Raw genomic sequence first — 18,003 nt, 5'->3', positions numbered from 1 at the left:
AATTCTGTAAAGTCTGTATTCTTTGTGTTGCCACTGAAGTCTGCTCAGTTAGCTTAGTGTTCAGCTAATGATTAGAGGGATTTCTTAAGTGCCCTGAACCAATAAGTCTTACACCCTTTGCTGAGGAGCTCTGTGTGTGTCGAGACACACCCTCAGTATTTCAGCAGTTTACAACTCTGACTTAGCTTTTAACTCCTGCTTGTGTAGATCCTCAAGGTCAGCCAGGGATGAGAGATAAAGGCCTTCCCAGGTCTTTCCTGGGCATGCAAACAGCCCTACAAAGCACCCTATACATACAGATTCCCAGGAATATGTTGAAGCTTTTCAAAACCTCCTGTGGACGTCACATTCCTCAGATTTCCTTTTCAAGTTTTTTGGCCAGCCTCCTGTTTGCTCCAACTGGCATTTCCAGCTCAGGCAGCTGTGATGTTAGACAATTACTGCTGATTATTTATTTATTTTTAAACAAATGCCCTGGTGTTGGGACCTTCCTCACCGAGCAAGCTCTGACTCAGGTCAAACAAAGATAAGCCCTGTAAAAGGACTTATCCAGGGAGCTAGCCCCCAGACAGGTCAAATACTGACAGTTTTCTGGGGATATGGCTTTTCCGGAGAGCTCTAGGGCATGTTTTGCTCCCTCCAGTGGCTGATAGGCTGCTTGTTTTCTCAGTTACCGTGGTTTTGAGTCTGTTGGTTTTCAAGGCTACTGTGGAGCTGGGAAGAATGAGATGGGAATAGGGCAAGTTAAAATGCCACAAAGCTTACTCTTCTGTGATTCAGCTACTTTTCTTGAATAAATACTCTTCATTGTTGCAAGCCTTTGGTTAATTTCCAGAGTTCTGAAAATGTTATTTTTTTGACCATTTTTGCCTGTGTTCTCATTGCTTTTATGGAGGAGCTGAGTTTCAGAGGTCCTTACTCCACCGTTCCAGAAGTGCTTCCTCCATAATCATTAATTTCTGTACCGTGCTGTAATGTAATCATGTACTCAAGAGCTGATGAGGAATATTCAGTTTTGGCCCCAGACTGCTGTGCCTTTTGAGCTATCTATTGTTTCCTGCCTTTCTTCTACCTTTTTTTTCTTACAAATGTTAGCCCACGGTCTTCCCAGAGCAGTCCCTCTCTCCTTGTCAATATGCTACTTCTAATACGCTGTGGGGTTAATGAACAGCCAAATTGGGTAGCAGTGCTAGAATAGCTTTAGATGGTCCATGGCAAAATACGTGGACTCGGACACTGTGACTGATCAGAAGTCACTTTGGCTTTCTTTCTCTTATGCTCTAAAAATGAGGTTTCTAGATATCTGAATTTAGAAGAAGGGAGTTGGTGATGTCCAAATCATAGGAGATAATAGTCCCACAATACTCCTTGCTGAGTCAGATTATATCTATAGTAGTATACCTAATTTTGGGAAACATGTTTTAAGATGACTTTGACCAAATAGGAATTTCAAGGTAACAGTAACCAGGATGGAGAGTGAGTAGTTCTAAAACTATGCCATACAAGGAATAATTGGGAACAGTGGTGGTACTTCATTGGGAGAAAGAAAAACTTGGAAAAAAGAAAAAACTATTGGAGTACAGGACAGTGCTGGTATGGTAATAAAATTATTCTGTCTCCCTCCACCATAATCATGACAATTGATTACAGGTTATAAACGAAAAAGAATAGGTTATAATGGGACAGATTTTGACTCAGTGTAGAAGAGATTTCTAATAATGAGAACTGTCAAACAATGTAATTGACTAAGTATTTACCATAGCTTGAGCCTGGGGAGACAAAACTAAATAAGATAGAATCACTATTCTAGGGCAGCTCATAATGGGAAAGCCCCATCCTTAGGGATTAAACAAAGACTAAGTGACCACCTGTTAAGGATGCTGTATTGGATAGAAGACTGGAGTACATACAGCTAACGTCCATTCTAACACTACCATTTTAAGGGTCTGAGGTACAGGGTGGAGTCTGCTGCAGTCCCTGCAGAGCTGGCAGATGACTTTAGGGCAAGATAAAATATTCAGTGTGAGTCTAGAGCAGCAGTCCCCAACTTTTTTGGCACCAGGGACTGGTTTCATGGAAGACAATTTTTCCAGGGATGGGGGAGGTGTGAGATGGTTCAGGCGGTAATGTGAGCGACGGGGAGCAGCAGATGAAGCTTTGCTTGCTGGCCCGCTGCCCACCTCCCGCTGTGCGGCCACCTCCTGACAGCCTGAGGACCGGTAGTGGTCCGCGGCCCAGGAGTTGGGGACCCCTGGTCTAGAGTCTCCAAGGAGTACAATATATTTTTGAACTCTTTGTCTACCAAGGTCTCTTTAGGGTCATTAAATTATGTATGACGTTGGAGGCAAGTCAACTTTACTTTAGGGATTTACTGACACCTAGTGGTAAAAATAGACATCAATATAATCCAAAATGTTAGAAGACCATACACACAAGTTCATTATAAAAATGAAGATGTATAACAACAAAATGTATAATTTACAAAAATTATAAATGCACACTGTGATAAAAATGTATTAATGTTTCAAATTCTATTTTCAAAAAGAATTTTAAATTCTTTAAATGTTATATTTTTATACTGAAATTTCAAACTTCAATACCTTGATTGATTTTATTTATAAACAAACCTATAACACCATTACTGTATCTTTTAACTCACATATTTCATTTATGCTATTTTCATGGTTTATAAAAAACAGAAAAACATCACCTAAGCTATCAATTTATTAAATTTTAATCTGTAAGTTGAAAGCACTAAAACAGAAAGGTTAATATGCTCTAATTCAAAGGGAGAATTAGAGACATCAATCCAATACCATTAATAGTAGTTTTTCATGATAGTGACACCTGATCTGTAACATTTTTGTTTGGGTCTCTGAACAAACTTGGAGAAGCTTGGAGAAGGTTGGTTCTGGTTAGACCTAGGAGCTATGGCTAAAAAACAACAGGTGTTAATTGGGCTAAGGGGAAATCAAACCCATATTTGGGCCTCTTCAGAATGCCTTTATGCTAAATAAACTGAGATAAATGGCTATGGCTATTGAGCTATAGAATACATAATAAAACTTGCTGTGATTCACCTACAAACAAAAGAGAAAAGCAGAATGTAACAGATTTTGCCTAGTAAATAAAACATATGAAAACTAAAATTATAGATAAAAAATTTAGCTGATGTGGTTAATATGTTTTAACAACATGACAAGAAAATGAACGTTTTTTAGGTTAGAAGAAATGAGTACCATTAACATTCGGATGGTTATGGTACCATAACATTTTGATATGATATGCAAAATGCCACTTCTCCCACGCCCATTATGAGTTTTAAAGGAACTATCATGTCCAAATACTTTTTCCTTTTACAAAACCTCCACTCTCCTACATGTTTTCAAAATAAACCACAGTCTGATACAACAGTTCTCTTTCCCAACTACAGAGGCAAACCCCTCATGCATGGTGAAGAGCTCAGGACCAGGCAGTCCGGCTCTGGCATCTGCTTTCAGTCACCGCCGTGCGATGCTGAGCGACTTCTCAGCCCACGCCAATATTCCCCAGCTCGACGGAAGTCAGAATGGCTTAAACACCATGATACCTACACTAGAGAAAACCGCGTCTACCTTTTAGATCTATTTCACTGATATGGGAATTTTTGTCAGGGATGACAATCTCTATAAAGTTATTACATATTATCCGTTTTATCACTATTTAGCTTCTGTTAGCTTAGTGTTGGTTGAAAATAGAAAGGAACAGAACTCGTAAGAAGAGTATTAGCAAATGTGAGCATAGCCAATTTAAAGTTTCCGTTCAGTATTTTTTTTCTACAGATAATATATAACCGGCTTCACGGGACAGTGCCCTAACTTCTCAACTATTTTTTTTTCTCTCTAGGATAGAACAGGATGGCAGTTAAGCTTAACCAACTTCAGTGTGGGGTCTACAGATGTAGGTATATTTAATAAACTGAATTAACTTATGGAATTATAGAGCTCAGAACTGGATGTTTAGCAAAACATCTGCAAAGTGTTTAACGGACTGGCTTACTATAAAGGAAGGTTAGAATTGTAGAAGATAATCAACCTCAAATCCATCTAGAAAGCATTCTTAAAATTGTGGGTGTTTAACAATCCATAATAAAAGTGATCCACAACAACCCCAATTAAAAAAAATTTCCTGGTCTTACTACCAAAATTAGTACTTTGTAAATTTTAGGAGTATCATAAAGACTGTTTAACAAGATGGAACTAACCCAGCAATGAATAACAGAAGTGATTCCAATTTTTAAAATGCTGTTAATGCAATAATTTATTTGAAGTTATTCTTTGCACCTCACAAAGGTTCAAGGTTGTTCAGAAGAAAGTATAGTAGATTAGAAGGAAGGAGATTTGGGCTCCAGCTTTCATCCCATTACTTACTAGGCTTGTCACTTAAGGCAAATCACTTAAAACCCCTGAGCTGTGGTTTCCTCATTTTACCCCTGCTTCACTCAGCTCCACTGCTAGGCTGTATCTGCAGCCTCCTCAAGGTGCTCCACACCCAGAAGGCACTCAGTGAATGTTTGCTGGCTGAACAAACCAAAGATTGATTGAAAATGAAAATAAAAATATTGTCACACTGCAGAAGTCGCTCTGAGGTTAAAATGATGTGGGGTTATAATATGTGGGCAATTAGCTTGAGAATCATGAAAAATGCTATAGAGACGTACAGTGCAGTTGTTTTTACAAATTGAGAAAGATGTTCTTATATATTTTTAATACCTAATTTAAAAAGAAACTAAGGTTGGGACTTCTCTGGCAGTCCAGTGGTTAAGACTTCGCTTTCCAATGCAAGGGGTGCGGGTTTGATCCCTTTTCGGGGAGCTAAGACGATACATGGTTTGTTGTCAAAAAACCAAAACACATAAAGCAGAAGCAATATTGTAACAAATTCAATAAAGACCTTAAAAATGGTCCACATCAAAAAAAATCTTTAAAAGGAAAAAGAAACTAAGGTAAGTGTGTTAATAACTGCAAGCTATTTCAAATAGCTTATATATTTATAAATATTTTTATATATTTATAAATATTATATATTTATAAATATTCGGAGAAAAACAGACTATATCTACCTAAAGCTTCAGAAGACTTCAGTGATTAAAGATTAACATAACTTCAGAAATAAAATATCTGTGATTTTCAATAGTGCAGGTAAATTCACCAGAGAAGTTCAGATTAAAAAGTCAAATGGTAATTCCCTATAACACAGTCATACTAGGTAATATCTTACCATATTTTAAAAAGAGATTTATATGTACTAATGTTGAAAGGTCTAAGATATACTGTTAGGTGAAAAATGCAAATAATACATTCCATATATTTCCAGGTGTTCAAATCTATATCTATAAAAATATCTTGAAAAAGGCCTGGAAGGTACACACCTGATGGATGACAGTGGTCGTCTCTGAGGAGGGACTTTTAGCTTTATTGGCATTGCCTGAAATTTTTTAATAGCAGGAATGTGAAAAACTAGATGAGAGCATATTACTAATTCATAGAATCCCTTGAGCATTACTTGAAGATTGAAGATTGAAGGGGTAACTATCTGTTTAATTTTATACAAATATGGGTATACTTCTTGGTCTTTGCAAGGAGAGAGCACGATAGCTTTCAGTTACCCAACATTTAGGGATTCTTGGTTAGAGTAAGTTAAACAGTTTTTCTGCAGAGAAGAAAAGCTCAATGGCTGACAGCACTGATATCTAACATTAAATAGCATACTTACTAAAAAAACAACGAAACCACAAAACTAAGGAAAAATATATTAGCTATACATAGTGGTAATGGGAAGAGTAAGTAAAAATATATTAGTTACACAGTGGCGATGGAAGGGCTAAGGAAAAATACATTCATTAGTTATATATACTGGTAATGGGAAGCTTGTAATTAGACATAATTCTCATTAGAGTTATAATATAGCTTCTAAATAGTCTACTATTAAATAAAGTTTCATTTTAAAAATTAGTTTTATTATTTCAACGTATTTGATTTGCTCAGTCCATCAGACAAGAAGACACGTTGACTAAACACAACCTAGTGCCTAACCTGAGGGGACTCGCGCATCGTTACCTGATTGCTCGCAAAGCTGACTGGCTGCTGATGGGTTCCACGGCTCCGAAGCTACCCTCTATTGCAACAGTTCTTCACTCCTGAAGGACTTCCTCATTTGTTTGCTCATCCTCTTCTTCCATAAGCTTCCTGTCTTGGGATGACACTCTCTCCATATACCTTGCATCATACGGTGTTCTTTGCAGGGAGTCTGTGTCTGGAAGTGGCCTCTGTGCCTGTGATGCACCGTGATCCTGGAACTCGTAGCCCACCGGTGGGTCTCTCATTCCTCCAGGACCACTGAGCCCATCCTCAGGTTTCAGAGAAGAGTGCCTGTCCTCCTTACGCTCATACAGACTCAGTCGTTTTCCAACCACCTCACGAATCAACACTGAGAAATTATAGGTGCAGAAATCACTGTGATTTTTCGTATTTCGGTAGTTATAATGCTGACTTACAGATGAGTACAAAATATTCACCAGCCCTCGTCCCTTCCCTGTATCATGACCTTTTATATAAAGTCAACATACTTACCTTCTGTGCCACTTAATGCGCTAAATATGCATTATATTCAATGCCCGTTTTAACAGAATATAATTTATAAAGTAATGACAGAAGATATTAATTCTGATCAAATTATAAAATAACCAAAATTAATATTGAGGGTAAAAATATGTACCTTTGTTAATATAATTGATATACTGAAAATTTAAGAACCAAAACTTTAAAATATCTTTCTTCTATATATTCTTTCTACTGAAAAATTTCAGAGATGACTTTCAAATAATAAAATAAAAGAACTTACTGTCAACCACTGTTCTTCCAACCATGCTGCACTCCATGGTTTTGTCAACTTCATTCATTAGCCATGGAAGGAATCCTACCTCAATATCTGTAATTTAAAAAGTTAACTTCATTAAGTGATTTTTAGGAATCATTATAGATTGGAAGAATCTGTGCTTTCCCCTAATGTTACAGACACATCAATATTGTTTTCTTATTATAAAATGTCAAATAGACTCATACAGCATCACTTTTGTTGTTACCACATTCTCTATATATCTTCTGGTCTATTTCCGTTCAATTGCAGTAGAAACAGTATTTTTAGAACTATGAGGCCTTCCTTGGAGTCAAAGGTGTTAGAACTGACTTTATAGGTGCAACGTGAGATGAATCAAGGAGGCGGGGGGGTGGAAGCAGGGGATGTGGAACTGGGAGCAGAACTCCAATCCAAATGCAATGCAAAGCCAGGACTGAGCATTGCTGGCACCTCCATCTGAAGCTCAGCTGAAGCCTGGGGACGACAGAAGCTGACCAAGATTCAGAGGTAAGGGTCAGAGAGCATCTAAGAAGGCCATGTAGAAATGGGTCGGAAATGAGGTGTTTCCATTAGTGATAAATTTGTTCAAATTGAAATGGAAATCTACTCTATGGTGTAAGCCTTTAAAAAATATGGTCCCTGGGCTTCCCTGGTGGCGCAGTGGCTGAGAGTCTGCCTGCTGATGCAGGGGACGCGGGTTCGTGCCCCGGTCTGGGAAGATCCCACATGCCGCGGAGCGGCTGGGCCTGTGAGCCACAGCCGCTGAGCCTGCGCGTCCGGAGCCTGTGCTCCGCAACGGGAGAGGCCACAACAGTGAGAGGCCCGTATACCGCAAAAAAAAAAAAAAAAGGCCCCTTACAATATACATTTTAATGTTTTAAAATGGCTTTTTTGGGGGACTTTTCTGGAGGTGCAGTGGTTAAGACTCTGCACTTAAACTGCAGGGGGCACAGGTTCGACCCCTGGTTGGGGAACTATGATCCCACATACCGTGCGGCATGGCCAAAAAAAAAGGCTTTTTTTGGGGGCAGGCACCTAATTATTTTTCAATGGGTGACAAGAGAGAGTGTGATAGAATATATATTCACTACTATAAATAGTCTTAATCTGAAGCATGAATCTCCTTTGCAAGCTTTTAAATGATCTATAACTGACTTTTCCAGCAACCCATGAACGCAGAAAAGGTTGCTGGCCTCTGTGACTAACAGCAAGAGGCCCAGCTGGACCCCGGGAAGCTGGCAACATGGCAAGGGCACTGGACGTGGAGTCAGAGTCCCAGTCAGTGCAGACCTAAGCACCCCCCGAGTGTCCAAGAGCAATTCAAGTTCTCTGAGCTTCAGTTTCTACTTCTGAAAAATGGGACTTAATCTGCCGTACTCCCTCCCTCACAGCCCTTTCGGATGGGCCAAATGGTATCATGTGTGAAAAACACGACAAAAATTGTGAAGTACAATAGAAATGTAAACTAATAATATTTGTCTGTAACCTGACCCTTATGTATTGAATTCAGTGTGTCATCGGTGAAAACTGACATGGCTAATATCTGCCCTCAGACAGTATTAGCCATTTGAAATAGGACCTGTGTACAAAGCAACATGGATGTAAGTGCTTTTGAACCCGAGGAAGGAGGGCGGCAGTGAAAAAGTGCCAACTCTTCCCCTCCGTTTGGCCACACCAAGCTGAGGAGAGTGGCTCTGAGGGGATGCTGGGAGATGGCTAACAGGTGCGGGTTCTATCAAGGCCGAGATCAGGTTGATTTGGTTGTTGTTGAAGCCTCCAACACTTAATACAATGCCTGGGATAGTATAAACACCTCATTACATAACCTCACTAGCTGTCCCCAAAGAGATTTTGATTGGAATAGGAAGCCTACTGAGAAAAACTTAGCGACAACTACTTACACATATAGATTACATATACAACTGACCCTTGAAGGACATGGCGGTTGGGGCTGCTGACCGCAGGCACAGCCAAACATCTGCGTATGACTTCACAGGCAGACCTCTGTATCTGCAGGTCTGCATCTGCGGCTTCAACCAACCACGGGCTGTACTATGCTGTAGTACGTATTGGGTGAAAAAGTCCGCGTTTAGGTTTTATTTACATTAAGACGTTTAGCTCCTAGATAATCCTCGTGTCACACAGGAGGAGACTGAAGGTCATAGAGCTTAGTTAATGATAAAACAGGGATTCAAGCTCAAGTTTTTGACATCAAGTCCGTATTTCTTTCTACTATCCAATGTTGTTTCTCAATGAAAGTAAACATCCTAAAATCAAGATCTTTATAATGCACCTCTTACTAGTGACAGTTCTTTCTTAAAACAACTGTAATTGATTTTAAAATTTGTTTCAGACATAGAAAGATTCCAATTCAAAATAAAAATGGGCACGCGATAAATCTGAACCATGAAGAGGATGCTTATTGTTAGACAGTTAATCTAACGAAGACCTCCACAGACCTCTTTCAACAGGATCATAAAAGTAGCCTCCATCCCTGAGGCTGCTGAAAACAGAAGGGAGAAGGTCGGCCAGGTAACGCTGTGCAAACGCTTGGGCGGCGATTTTCTGTGCAGTCTCATTGTGCTTGTGAACCACCTGCCACTGCTGCTGCTTACGACGTTCCTGCCCAGAGAAAAACGCCGCCACAGGTGGTTATTCAGCTATTACGTCTTCCCCAAATGCTGACTCTAGTGAGCGGAAGAATTTGGACTCATATTTGTATCCAAAAATGAACAGAGAGGTGTCTATTACCAGTTCATGTTTTTCATCAAGATTTGAATGAATTTCAACAGCTAGGTAGGTACTGAATTCAGAGGAGATGACGCTTAAGGTAAAATTTGTTTCCTGATCCATTTTCAAGTAAAATAATTTCAAGATATACATGTTTGACTGTGTGGCTGATATCAAAGAATAATAATAGTTATATGTATTTTTAATTAGTATTTTAAAGTATTGCTGATATGAAAATTACAGTTGCTTAGATATCTTTGATTAAAAACTTGGGCCAATAAATTATCTCATTTGTAATGATTCTTTGAGTTCATAAAGTTCAGAAAATTGTAAAACCTCTTTTTGTTGTTGTTGCTTCTTGTAGCTCATATGAAACCTGTGAAGCTAATGAACTATTCTCTACTCCTATGTACAAGTGGGAACATTAATATATTTTCTAATTAAATCTATTTTCAAAGTTTAAGCAAATATAAATCTAGATGATTTGTAGACTTCATTTTTAAAAATATATTTCCTAACAGTAAATAAACAAATTTAACTTTTTTTTGATAGTCTTCGCCAATTATTTCAACAAAGCTAATTCTGTCGGTGTTCATTTTGTAATTGTGAACAAATAATCGTGCATTTGCACAATCTTTACCATCAGCCCTATGCTCTTTACACAATTAATTATTCACGTTGGAGGAGAACTGAAAGTCCATTTGACTAGGTTTTGGGTAGAATGTCCCGACAACTAAGCTATTCTGAGTGGTAAGCTAGACTCTTTGAGCCCTTTCAGGTGTTTGGGAACTCCTTCCTCATTTATCCAGCCAGTGTTTAATACAGGGTGACAGTTATTGCCAAACCCAGACAGACTCTTATCTAAAGATTACCGAGCCTCGTGCTTCCTAACTAGAGGTTTCTGGCATATTTTAAAAATTGGATTCTAAAACTTTTCTTATTAAAGGTTCTAAAAACCTATAATCTAGAGAAATATTCTATAAAGACCCAAGTATAAATATTTTATAAAGACCCAAGTAGTAGACTCTACAGATGTGGAGCAAGGCTCACCACAGAGAAGAAGATGCAGAATTCTAGGCAGATCTTCTGCTTCTTACCGCCCACCTACCCAAAGATACTCCACTTTTTCCTGCCACCTTCTCTGCCACTGACTTGGGGCAAATTGACGTTATTTCTTTCTCTAGCATTCTTGATATTTAAGAGTGCCTTTCACTGGAACATATGTAATTTAAATTCTTACATTTAGGAACTTTGGGAACTCTGTGTAGGTACATTTATGTAAACTGGAATTTAAAAACGTAATTCAGTCCAGGAAAGATCTGTGATCTACAGGAGAGACCTGAGCAACAGTTACTACAGGTCTTTTCTATGTGTTTGCAAAGATCTTGAGCTCTGTTCATACTACATGTGATTTTGAACATAGTCTATTAAATAACCAAAATCTAAGAGAGAAACTAAAATTCTATACCTTTTCCTCTCGGTGTCGCCTCTCCCGCTCTTCAAGTCGCTGAACTTCCGCAAGCTCGACGTGGCGTAACTCCTCACGTGCGCGCTGATGGGCCCGCAGGTTCGCCAACTCTTCTTCTTCCATTACTTCCAGAAGAGACTGCTCGATGGTCTTTCCCACCAAAACTTCTAACATTGGTTTAACTTCAAGATCAAAGTCAAAGAGCTTAAACACACAAAGCAAAGCAAGTTTAAAATTGTAATCATGAACCAAAGGCTCAGTGAAAAAATATCCGGAAGAGTAGCAATAACAGGATACTATTTATTGAGTGTCTTCTGTGTGCCAGACACCGTGCTGGTGTTTTATTTATGGTTTCTGATCCTCAAAATAGCCTGAAGGGCACACAGGCTGTTTACAAGCAAAAAATGATTGAGTCTAAGTTATAAAAAGACCTATGCAATCATCAGAATGAACCTCGATACTCAACAATTTTCAGATAAAACTCTGAAACCCAAGGGAAATATCCGTCTTTCTTGTTCTCTGCCTTTTCTGCTCAGTTTTTACTGGTCGTTTTGATAACGGTTCGAAGAACAAAGGAACAAGAATAATGGATATTTTGGTGATTCATCTCTAGGATTTTGAGGCAAATATACACTTCTATGTAGATTATGAAAACTTACTTTATTTCCCAATTTCAACGACAGTACTTTCAAATTCCTTCGAATCTTAAATCTCACTGAAGTCATTATGTACATAAGGATTGCCTTCTCATCTTCAATTTCATAAACTGGCCTATTTATGCATTCCACACTGATATGAAAATGTAATTATTTTTGGATTATTTTCCTAACATAGATTATCTTCATAAAATTTATGTAATCTACAAGGAACTAACAGTGGAACTTTTTATACCAGAGATATTACTTTTATTTGGTACAAATCTACCTTATATTAATATATTAAGCAAGTATGCAAACACACAAAAATTAAATATGTAAATATTCTAAAAACATTTCTAAAAATTTTTATTTCTGAACAGCAAAGAGGGAAAATGAGATCATGGTATTTAAAAACATGCAGACCTACTAGAGAATGGACTTGAGGATACGGGAAGGGGGAAGGGTAACCTGGGACAAAGCGAGAGAGTGGCATGGACATATATACACTACCAAACGTAGAATAGATAGCTAGTGGGAAGCAGCCGCATAGCACAGGGAGATCAGCTCAGTGCTTTGTGACCACCTAGAGGGGTAGGATAGGGAGGGTGGGAGGGAGGGAGATGCAAGAAGGGGTAGGATTGGGAGGGAGATGCAAGAAGAGATATGGGGACATATGTATATGTATAACTGATTCACTTTGTTATAAAGCAGAAACTGACACACCATTGTAAAGCAATTATACTCTAAAAAAGATGTTAAAAAATAATTAAAAAAAAACATTTCTGGGTAGCTCAGGATAAAACTATTATAGATAAATTTGGAAAGAAATGCAGTAAGTAGAATCTTCTTGACTGTGAAGCGGTTTGTATTCATGTTAAGCTTTTAAGTAAACCTAACTTTAACTATTTATAAAGAAGATAGAGGGAAGTCCAATAATGTACTATACCTCTCCTTCTAGAATTTGGGTGGCCACATCTTTGCCAGTTTTGGCAGGAATAAAGAGCGGTGTTGGTGGTTTGTCCAAAAATGCATCTGTTTGGCATTCCATATCAACTTCTATTATGCGGTCAGCAATTTCTTCAAGGTATAATTCTAAGAGAACACCATATACATTGAGTTTGAAATTCTGGTCTATTTCAAGTATTTGAAACTACAGTCCCTTCAAAATAGAATTGAATGCATCAGAAAACAAGTCTTGGAATAAAAGTACTCAAATGTGGGGTTCAATTCACATAGTGTACTAAGCGTTTTTATAATATTTGGAAGACTATAGAGTCACTCAGGCTAGAACATTAATTAAATGTTGAGAAAGCACTGTGCTTTGTATTTCAAAACAGAACTAAAGAAGAGCATGAAACCATAGATGTACGTAAGACACAAAGTATAACACAGGATGCAAAGTTAACAATCCATTTATTTAACGAATCCTAAGATAGTCAACTTACAAAGATTTGAAAATTCCTGGATATTTAAAAAAGCTATGCACCATGTCACTGTGTTACCTAATGTTCCCTCTAGCCTACATATTATAAACAGACATATGAAACCAAATTTCACCTTAGGAATAATTTATATGAGGCAAGGGCAGTATGGTATCACACAAAGAACATGAGAATCGGAGTCAGATGTTGAACACAGAACCTAGCCAAATTACACCCTCTTTGGGCCTCAGTTTCTTTATGTGTAAAAGGGATCATAATTATCAGTCACATGGAGTCTTTGTAATAATAAAGGAGATACATAGGAAAAGGACCTGGTATAGTCTCTGAGATATAAGAAATACTCAACAAAAAGTACCTGCTATTCCATCACTTAATATTCTGATGGTATAAATAAACACTAAAATTTAGCTCTCTCAGAATTACAACTATGTTGGCTAATCACAGACATATACGCATTCTAGACTTGGCCTCAACGTAGGGAAAAAACACGGAATGGTCCTCTTCCTTTCATCCTTATTATCCAGAAGTATCTCAGATGAATCCACTCACCATCTTGGCAGGGTACAAGGTGAATGCCGAGTAGTTACACTGGTCCAAGGAGAACACCAAGTACTGTTTGACTATCAAGATTCTGTCAACAACACAGCTAGACCCTATAGGTCTAGGTAAGCCTCCACAGCTGACAACAGTCAAACAAGCAGGAAAAGCCTGGCACTAGCCTAGGAGAGCCCGAATGGCCCTGGGGAGTATGCAAAGCGAATGGAGAACAAAAGGAGAGACAAGAAGAGGCCATGGTGAGAGAAGTGGGGGACTCAGATCTAAATGGGTTTACTCCCCTCAAAAGACAAAACACCAAAATAAAACTAGATTGCTGTCCTCTCCTGTTGGTCTAACACTGATTCATGCTGGGCTATAAAAAGTAAGAAATAATGCCAGTTTGAGAATAGAATATGTGAAAAGGGCTAAGAGAGAACTTAATTTGGTCATTAAATTCTTTTTTCAAAAACCCCATCTCATACTTTCAGCCATACCCAATATAATAATAATATATAGTCTATGAGTTTGTTTAATGAAGGGACTTCTCCTACCATGTGACTGGGGAAGTACTGGACAGCATAACAGATACATAAATAATATAAAGGCCAAATAAAATGAACTGACTTAGAAAACCAAGCACACCCAGGAGCCACCATGCCAATGGCGGGCCCACATACCTGTCTGTACATCTACATGCTTTCTGCCTTCCACGGGTTCGGGCGTTCGTGGTCTGAGCTGTTCTTGGGCTCGTTTTTTGGCAAGAGCCCTCCTCTTAGCCTCCTGCTGTCTCTGAATCTCTGCAGGATCGGGCTGCCCAGGCTGAGTGACAGAAAAGGCTTCTAAAATTTAGAAAATATTTCTCAAAACATATAGGACTGCTTTTCCAAAAGTGATTCCTGGATGGTATAAAAGCCTCTGTCATAGAATGCCTCCTGATTACCATCAGTGACTTGATTAAAAATTTATTTGAACTTTGTCTGGTAATTACAAAGGTATGTGACAAAACATATAAAGTAACTTCAATTTATGACTGTTAATTAAAATGGGTGCAGAATCCCATCTAATAAATTGCTTTTCCTCATTCAAGGATTTTTACCATGAACTCCTCTGGGGCCTAGTAAACCGATACAACCATTCAGTCACAGTAAATTTCAATGTGTAGTTAAGAAATTGAAAAGCGCTCGAATTTTTTAAAAATCTGATTTCATGGACAGAATTTCCTTAAAAAATATATTAGCTCACAAAGAAAATATCCTCAGTCCAAACGAAGCCTGTCCAAGTGCACAAAATAATAGCTGACTAAGGGATTAAAAGTATAATTATTCACAGTAGTCCTGCAACGTGTGGCGGTCCTTGATTTCATATTCATATCTAATTTTGCAGTCCTTCTCTATAGCTAACTTGTCTTATCTCAAGGTAAATATGAAAAGAAAAGGAGAAATATAAAAGTACTTTACATGAAAATTTTTAATATTTAAAATTAGACTTCTAAAAACATTTTAATTGAAATTGTAGTTTTTTTAAAAAGAAAAAAGAAAATTACCTATAATCCCATCTTCCTAATACAATGGCTATTGCTATTTAAATGCACAGTGTTTTTGAAGGTGTGGTGATACCATACATTTTATACTGTTTTCCTAACTTAACACTACCTATCGTAAATTTTCCCCATATTCACGTTATATAGTGGAAAGAAGAGCATTGGCTCTGAAGCTCAAATTCCAACTCCTTAATTTATTAATTACTAGGATTAGTAAAGCTTGGACTAATAACCCACATTTTCAGATATTCAGTTTTCTCATCTGTACAATGGGAATAACATCTGTTAAGTTTTAGATTATAAGGAACAAATCGGACGGTAATGTAACAAGTCTAACACAATACCTGTCATAGAATAGCTCTTCCCTTACATAGTTATCATTTCCTTTTATTATAAAATAACCACGAAAAAGAAAGAAATACCTTTACCAAAAAGAAAGAAATATCACCTACAGTTTTGTTTTTCTAATACAATTACTAATATCATTTTGGGATTCTTCAATGGAGGGCTTTTCCTTTGTATAATGTGTATATTCTACATTATTATAAATATCATGCTTGATTTATTTCTATTTTTTAATGTAATAGAATTATAAATGTCAGCCTTAAAAGATTTAGGGTAACAGAAATACAACAAGTTCATTTTAGAAATGCATTGCCTAACTTAACTGTTTCAGATCTAGTTATAATCTCTTTTTAAAAAAGTTTTATTTGGAAATAATTCACAGAAATTTGCAAAAACTGTACATAGCATCCTGTGTATGCTTCACTCAGCTTCTTTCAATGGTGACATTTTATATAATTATAACAAAATCAGGAAATTAACATGTAAGATATTAACAGATCTTACTCGGTTTTCACAATTTTTACAGGCATTGATTTGTGTCTGTGTATATTATTCTATGTGATTTTATATGTAGATTTGTGTAACCACTACCACAATAAGGATAGAGACCTATCTCATTGCCCCAAAGAAGCCTCTTTTATATTTCTCCAAGTCCCACCTTCAATTCTGTTCTCCATCTCTAGATTTTATCTTTTTAAGAATGTTATATACAAGGAATCATTCAGAATGTAACCTTTTGAGATTGCCTTTTTTTCACTAAGCATAATGTCCTTGAGGTCCGCCCAGGTTGTTACCTGATCAATAGTTCATTCGTTTTTTTAAAAAAATTTATGTATTTAATTTATTTATTTTTGGCTGGGTTAGGTCTTCACTGCTGCACTCTGGCTTTCTCTGGTTGCTGCGAGCAGGGGCTACTCTTTGTTGTGGTGCACAGGCTTCTCATTGCGGTGGCTTCTCTTGTTGCAGAGCATGGGCTCTAGGCGCATGGGCTTCGGTAGTTGCAGCACATGGGCTCAGTCGTTGTGGCTCACGGGCTCTAGAGCGCAGGCTCAGTAGTTGTGGCGCACGGGCTTAGTTGCTCTGCGGTATGTGGGACCTTCCCAGACCAGGGCTTGAACCTGTGTCCCCTGCATTGGCAGGATTCTTAACCACTGCACCACCAGGGAAGCCCTCATGGCTTTTTGTTAGTAGTACTTGATTGCATGGATGTACCAGGTTTGTTTGACCATTTACCTATTGAAAGACACTTGGTATTTTTCAGTTTTTTGGCTATTATGAATAAAGCTGCTATGAATGTTCATTTGTGAACAGGTTAATATGTGAACATATGTTCCCATTTCTCTGGGATAAATGTCTAAAAGCTAAATTGTGGACTTGAATGGTAAGTGCTTGTTAGTTTTTATAAGCAGCCACTTAACAATTTTCTAGGGTCAATGTACCATTTTACATTTCAAACTGCAATCTACCAGAGTTCCAGTTGCTCTACATCCTCACAAGCACTTCATCTTACTATTATTTTAAAATTTTAGCTTTTCTAACAGGTGTGTAGTTACATCATTGTGGTTTTAATTTGTATTTCTCTAATTTGTATTTCCCTAATCTTGGTTTCAAGACTTTTTTTGTTTTTTGCTTTTGGAAGTTTGATTTTGATGTGTCTTGGTGAAAATTTGTAGGTTTATGCCTTTTGTCAAACTTGTGGAATTTTCAGGCACTATTTCTTTGAGTATTTTTTCAAATCCCACACTTTTCCTCCTTTCCTGGGACTGAATTTAGATATTTTGTTATTGTTCCTCAGATCTCTGAGGCTTTTTTGGGGGCAGGGGTCTATTTTCTACCTGTTCTTCAGACCAGGTAATTCCATTGATTTGTTTCTGTATTGACTGATTGTTTCCTATGTCATCTCCAATAAGTCTTATCTGAGAGGTTTTTATTTTGGTTACTGTATTTTTCAGTTCTATATTTTCCATTTGGTTCATTTTAATCTTGTCTGTTTCTTTGCAAAGGTTTTCTATTTTTTTCCATGTTTCAAGAAAGTTCATAATTGTTCATTTTTGATTGAAGCATTTTTATGATGACTGTTTTAAAAGTCTTGTCAGGTTACTCCTACATCTGAGACATCTTGGTGTTATCATCTCTTGATTGATTTTTCTCATTCAAGTTGTGACTGTCCTGGTTCTTGGTACAATTGAGTGAGTTTTAAATTGTATTCTGGACATGTTGGGTATTATGTTGTGAGACTATGGGTCTTAATCGTATTAGCAGGAAGTCATCCCTTTTGTTTTAGTGCACAGGTGTGAGTGGAGAGGGAAGTTTACCACCATGCAGTGAAAGCAGGGTGCCAACCTGCATCACCTCACTGGTGCAAGGTGGGGGTGACAGTTCAGCTCCTTGCTATGCTCCACTGAC

The 18,003-nt window shown here is 37.7% G+C and overlaps 1 protein-coding gene across 1 annotated transcript in view; it reads right to left on the bottom strand.

Annotated features, from left to right (window-relative positions):
• Positions 1-2,509: 2,509 nt before the first annotated feature.
• Positions 2,510-18,003, bottom strand: part of RSPH3 (radial spoke head 3) — a 33,032-nt gene continuing 17,538 nt past the window's right edge. Inside the window, 7 exon segments of the mRNA XM_032651797.1 lie at positions 2,510-6,196; positions 6,198-6,468; positions 6,883-6,969; positions 9,357-9,519; positions 11,096-11,299; positions 12,680-12,825; positions 14,390-14,531. Coding sequence (XP_032507688.1) covers positions 6,157-6,196; positions 6,198-6,468; positions 6,883-6,969; positions 9,357-9,519; positions 11,096-11,299; positions 12,680-12,825; positions 14,390-14,531 — 1,053 coding nt within the window. The 3' untranslated portion in view covers positions 2,510-6,156.

The sequence above is a fragment of the Phocoena sinus genome, chromosome 12, assembly GCF_008692025.1.
Source record: "Phocoena sinus isolate mPhoSin1 chromosome 12, mPhoSin1.pri, whole genome shotgun sequence".
NCBI lineage: Eukaryota > Metazoa > Chordata > Mammalia > Artiodactyla > Phocoenidae > Phocoena > Phocoena sinus.
Note: the sequence above shows the minus strand (reverse complement) of the source record. Positions and strands in the feature narration are given on the sequence as shown.